At 33.5% G+C, this 6,161-nt stretch overlaps 1 protein-coding gene across 3 annotated transcripts; it reads right to left on the bottom strand.

Moving 5' to 3' along the window:
- Window positions 1-1,982: 1,982 nt before the first annotated feature.
- LOC107868240 (protein DETOXIFICATION 29) lies at window positions 1,983-5,793 on the bottom strand. 3 transcript variants are annotated; one of them, XM_016714871.2, is made up of 8 exons: window positions 5,405-5,793; window positions 4,094-4,484; window positions 3,943-4,027; window positions 3,771-3,857; window positions 3,562-3,618; window positions 3,149-3,387; window positions 2,818-3,023; window positions 1,983-2,230 (listed from the first exon to the last, which is right to left on the bottom strand). In XM_016714871.2, the coding sequence occupies exons 1-8, from the start codon at window positions 5,612-5,614 to the stop codon at window positions 2,162-2,164; spliced, it is 1,344 nt and encodes a 447-aa protein (XP_016570357.1). In that variant the 5' UTR covers window positions 5,615-5,793; the 3' UTR covers window positions 1,983-2,161. The 3 variants fall into 3 exon arrangements, with proteins under 3 accessions (XP_016570357.1, XP_016570356.2, XP_016570358.2); XM_016714870.2 differs by having other exon boundaries at window positions 3,943-4,484; XM_016714872.2 differs by having other exon boundaries at window positions 3,943-4,480; window positions 5,405-5,536.
- Window positions 5,794-6,161: the final 368 nt, after the last annotated feature.

Below are 6,161 nucleotides of genomic sequence, written 5' to 3'. Positions count from 1 at the left end.
ACACCACAATAGCAGTTACCCAGATGACAAATTCAACTAAAAATCATAATTTGACTTACCAAAGTCTCCTATGAAGTAATGCCAAAGTAAAAAGTGATGTACGAAACAAAATTTGACCTAAGAAATTGGTCAAATAGCAACAGTAGCGGTAACAACAACAATAATAATGGACAACAAGAAGAAGATAAAGATGATAATGAAGTAGAAAATGATGATAATAAAGCAGAAGACGATGAATAAAGTAGCAGCAATAATGAACAACAAATATCGCTAAGAGAGAGAAAACAACAATGGATGAGAAGAGAGAGAAAGACGCCCTTTTTTTCCTCGGTTTCTCATTATATTAGGTAGAGGTGTACATAGGTCGGGCTGATTTGGCTTTTTATTGAATAAAAATCAAACCAATTATGTCAGTTTATTAAAACTATAAACCAAATCAAACCAACATAAAATGATTTTTTCGATTTGGGTTTTAGTTGGTTCTTTCGATTTTTTTGGATTTTCTCAGTTTTTTTATAATCTTTATTTTTTACAATTATATTGTGATGGAAGAATAGATCAAGTATATTTTCACTCATGTGTTAATGAAAAAACTCAATTATGAAAAATTAATGAGCGAAAAACTCTTTTGAAACTAAGAAGTAAGATGAAGAGTGAAAAGTTTAGGTTTTAAGTTTATATTGGATTTTGGATCATTTTATTAGCAATTAATGGACAAATATTACAACTTAATATATATATATATATATATATATATATATATATATATATACATACATACATACATACAACTGCTTTATATATATTGAAAATTAATAAAACTAATTGAAAAAGTATTTTAAAAGTTGGTTATAATTAATATTTTATGGATAAAAAGTTAAATTATATATATATGCATATATACATACACAAATATATATACACACACACATATCTATATTATGTCGATTTGATTTGGGTTCGATTTGACTTTTTTTTGGTTAACACCAAACCAAACCAAGAATGTTCGTTTTTTTTTTCAAACGCCAAACCAACCAAACCAAATCATAAGTCGATTTTTTTTCTCGGTTTGATTTGGTTCTTCGGTTTGGTTTGACTTGACGGTTTGGTCTGTACACCCCTAAATCATTAAGTAAATATTTGGATCAAAGTGTAAATTTAAAAACTTCTGAACTATTCTTAAACTTATCCAACTTTCTCAATCCATAATAAAGTAATTGTCACCTCCACTCAATTATTAAGACTTGTGTCACCTACACCTCATTTTAAAACTCTTTTGTCACCTATAGTTCAAAGTCCCCACTTACTTTGATTGTTTTGAATTCTTTATAACAATTCTTTTAATCTATTCATCACTATACAAAACTATATACTTAGAATTAAGTTTTTATGAAATAATTGAAATATCAAGGAGTGAAATACTTTTGTAATTTTTAAAAAATTTCATTATACCATCATTATCAAATTTCAACAAATCTTTCGGCTCCATCCCCCGCCTCTCCAAATTTTCTATCATCCAAAACTTTTTATTTTTTTATTTCATGATAAGTAACGTTATTTTTTTTTTTCTTTTACTAACTCTATTTACTAAAATTTATTCCAATGTACTTTGCATAGTCAATGTATTGAGGATAAAATTCATAAAAATTATTACAAAATAATTTGAAAATTATATCTACTTATTTAATAGTGTACTGATAAAATGAACAAACTAATATATAGCAAAAGTGAAAAAAAAATGTCTATAAATTAATCAAACAAAATAGTATATCAGTAAAAAAGTAAGTAAATGAAAATGTAATTATTGCACATTTATGATAAATAGATTTTAATTTATTTATTTCTTATTTCACCTTTTTTCAATATCATTAATTTAGTAGGTAGAGTTTATCAAAGATATGAAATAAAACGATTCATTTTTATTAGCAATATAGTGGATTAAAATTGGTTAAAAGTATAAGTGGGGCCATTTTGAACCTACTTTTAAACATAAAAGATGGTTTTTTATTTCGTCTCAAATTTTAGATAGTGTTCTAACCAAATTATATCAAAATAATTTTTGTGAAAGAAGAGGCAAAGTTAAATAACTTTTGTGTGTAACATAACAAAGAAAAATGACTTTTGATTAAAAAATACAAAATTGAACAACCACCCATGAAATTTACTGGGAGGTTGATTGGTTCTCCACTTCACCACCCAAAGTTCTCACTCTCTCCTCAGCTTGAAGAGCCTGCAACAATTTCATTTCTTAGATTTGTTAGTCTAACAGAATTTGATACATCAATATCATCATAATCTTTATTTTATTAGAATGTGAGATTCAATCAAAAATATATATCAGAGGCAGATCTAGGATTTTAAATTTGTGGGTTCTTGGGCAAAGTAAAAATTCAAAAAGAAGTGACTGATAGGGGTTAGAACCCCATCCACAACCAACCAAGAGGATACTAGTGCTCCAACAGACACCTTCCTTGCCATTAGACCAATAGCATAATTAAAAACATTTATATATTTAGTAGATTTCTTAATATAAATACACGATCCACACAAAAATTACTGGGTCCTCGGGGACCCACATGTAACCCCCTAACTCCGCCCCTGGATATGTGTAATCCTGAGTTATTTTGAGCTGGGTTCTATCGAAAACAACCTCTCTATTTCACATTTGAGTTAGTGGTATAAACTGCACACACTTACCCTCCCCAAACCCCACTTGATGGGAATACACTGATTATGTTGTTGTTGTTATTGTATGTCTAATCCTAAGTTAGGAGAGTTACATTATCGATGGAGGTGCAAACAAATTGACAGAATTACCTGTTTGTGCCAACTGGTTCGTGCAATGATAAAGAACTGGAAGAGGGTCTGAAGCAAGCTGCCTGCAAGCATAGCTGAGAGTATGCCTTCAACGCCAAGTTTGAACTTGTAACCAAACAATGCACCCATTGGAAGCCCAAAACCATAATAACATCCAATGCTAATTAACGCCACTTGAAGCTGCCATCCTGCACCTACTGCCACTCCTGTAGTAGTTTGGAATTTGATGAAAATTTACCATCTCCATTGAATTTAAAATGATAGTAACTCGTCATAAATATACGCGTATAGTACTAGTTGGAGAGAATGAGTAGAATTTAGAGAGAAATACCAAGTAGAACAGGTTGGATGCCATTAAGGAAGATGGTAGCTGCAAGAATATAGCCCAGCTTTGATGTCTCCTTCATGACATGCTGCTCATTTGTGAATAGTCTTGGAAACTCTTTTCTGGTAGCTAATATTGTAGCTGAGAATATAAGGCCAATCACAGCTGATGTCAATACATTGACTGTAATTGAGAATTTTGCTGCTTTTGGATTTCCAGCTCCTAATTCATTTGAAACTCTCACACTGCAATGTCACTCAATAATTGATTAGAAGCAGGCAATGTTTTCGTCTTAGTAAGCTACTTTGCTTTGTCTAAATGAAATCACATAAATATTTTACAACATGCTTCAAAGTGAATATAGCTCCTAAGTTTAACCAATGTTGATTTGCACGGTTAAGGTGAAACAGCTAACCAACCTGGTCGATGAAGTGAAACCTAAGGCAACCGTCAGTGTCCACACTTGCAAGCCAAGGCTGTCATATCCAGACCAGTTAGTTAGTTAGTTAGTTATAATTTAAGTCTTTGTAGTGAAAGAGAAGTCAAATTTGTGAGACAAGAAAAGAATGGTTATCTCAAAAATTCTTTAAATTAAACCATCTGGTGTGAATTATATCTTGATGCTAACCAGATCGATATGGCATCAATAGCAATCGTAGCATTTTTCAAGCCTCCTACCATTAGAATGACTGCCGTGAAGTACCAAACCTCTAAACTGCCACCATCCAATAAGTTAGTTTCATCAGGAAAATGGTTCTACTACTTAAAACATATATTAAAATCTACCATTCGAAACTCACCACATCATTATCGCGGAGGCAAGTGATAGCTTCACAAAGTTAGTCAATGATTTGAAAGCCAGACATGAAAAACCAGTCCATGCCTCTGGAAAATAGCCAGAAATTATGTAAATAAGCTGAACAATGTCCAAAATCCACCAAGAGATATTACCAGCACTTGCAGCACCAAAAAGGCCATGCCCGAACTTTATTACAAGAATCCAATTTAGCAGTACATGAATTCCCAATCCTCCCATGGATACGATGGCCGTGAACCAAACTTTGCTCTGAGATTGAAGAAACGTTTGCATAGGAAAGTTGAGGGCATATGCAAACATTTGTGGGATTATCCAAATCGCGTATTTCCCTGCAAGATGAGAGATGTCTTTATCTTGATGAAGGAGCTTTAGTATCGGCGAAGTGAAGACAAAAACTGGCGTGAGCAACAAAGATGTAACTCCAGTAATGATCCATGATCTCTGCAAGTAAACTCCAAGCATTTTCAACTGTCCACCTCCTACTGCTTGACCACAAAGTGTTGCCAGAGCACTTGCCATCCCTAACTAAATAACCAAGAATTAACAATGCATAATAAAAACATGCATCTTTAACATACAAATCAGGTTAAACATGGATATACTTTATTGATCAGAGGCGGCCGGGCTGATTCTGTTTTTTCAAGGGAACCTACTTGTTATTGAACGGACAGGAATACGCAATACCACAAACAAAAGAAAACTAGAAGAACACACAGATTTTACGCAGAAACCTTTGACGGGAAAAACCATGGGCAGAGGAGGAGGAAATTCACTATAATGGAGAGGAATACAAGGAGGAGACGAAAGTCTCAATGACGTATTTTTTTTTTAAATTAAAAAAGGTCAAAAACAACCCACTAGAACGCACTTATATAATACGTGCGTACAAATAAATATTGAGGCCAAAAACATACAGGCCCATACCACACCGCAATCTTTTCACGGCCGGATCAACAGAATTCGGATCACAAACTCTAACACTACTGTTTTTAGCTCAAACTATATATGTTAACTTATGCAGAAAGTACATGTAAAATGTGTGTGTATAATGAAGCCATAACAATTCTGAACTTGCTGAAGGATTGTGCTCAGGGACGGAGCTAAAGTGTCGGCTATGAGTGTAGACATCTAAAATTTGTGGACTCTTCAATAAGAATCCAAATTCTGTTAGAGTTCTAAAAGAACATGTTCCAGGCATCTTGAATATCCCATAAGCTGATGGGTATTCGTAAAAAGATCGGGATCTCCAATATCCCACAAAATCATGGGATATTCATAAAGAGATCATCTTATGTTCGAGAATAAGCCACTAACGACCGTCGAATTACGGAGATCCATATTCCTATGTTCGAGAAATAGGCTACGACCCTCGAATTATGGAGAAAATTAAGGGAGAACCAATTAGTGTTCGAAAGCAATGAAAGCGGAATGTATTAGTAGCATACCATGACTCCATAGGCAAAGCCTGCTATAACGTTATGAGCTACTGAGACAGCAGCAAGCTCTAAATCTCCCAGTCTTCCAGCAAATGCAGCTGTAACAAACTCAAGGGAAACCAATGAGACTGCATTCAAGATACCTGGTCCTGCAATGTGCCACACCTTCTTTGCTTCAACACCCCATTTATTGCCTATTTCTAGGACCTTTTCTTCCATTTTTACAACACCTAAATCACTCACTGGAGCCTAAAGGAGGGAGATAGATACATGCATGTTTCTTTAATATTGAATTTCACTTCTATGTACATCTGTCCCCTTGTCTTTTTTGTGTGTATTAATAGTAAATTACAAAGTTCTATAACAAGAGTTTGGCAGATTGTTGAGTTGGGAATATGGGTTTGGTATCCATTGTCAGGTAAATATTTAGCATATAACTAGTGGCGGTGGGCGCTAAGCTTAAATTTTTAAAATTATTAGTTTAGGCACGTGCCTTGCATGCAACGGGAGGGAATTCACAGGTAAATATACGGACTAGTCGAAGGGGTTCAACATCCATTATATATATATAAAAATATTTTTGACCGTATACAAATAATATAATTTTTTGATGAAGGGGGTTCAAATGATCCTCCTGAATTCAATGTAGCATATAAACTAGTGGCGGTAGGCGCTAACCTTAAATTTTTTAAATTACTAGTTTAGCCTCATGTGCCTCGCACGTGTAATATTTAATTATTTAAAATAAAATAATTTTATCTATTGC

Source organism: Capsicum annuum, chromosome 4 (genome assembly GCF_002878395.1).
Source record: "Capsicum annuum cultivar UCD-10X-F1 chromosome 4, UCD10Xv1.1, whole genome shotgun sequence".
Lineage (NCBI taxonomy): Eukaryota > Viridiplantae > Streptophyta > Magnoliopsida > Solanales > Solanaceae > Capsicum > Capsicum annuum.
Note: the sequence above shows the minus strand (reverse complement) of the source record. Positions and strands in the feature narration are given on the sequence as shown.

Coding starts and splice junctions, on each gene's coding strand:
- LOC107868240 (XM_016714870.2), bottom strand. CDS start 5,614: ATGGAAGAAAAGGTCCTAGAAATAGGCAATAAATGGGGTGTTGAAGCA. Junction 4,485..5,404: donor GCTTTGCCTATGGAGTCATG/GTATGCTACTAA, acceptor TTGGTTATTTAG/TTAGGGATGGCAAGTGCTCT. Junction 3,024..3,148: donor CATCCAACCTGTTCTACTTG/GTATTTCTCTCT, acceptor AAACTACTACAG/GAGTGGCAGTAGGTGCAGGA.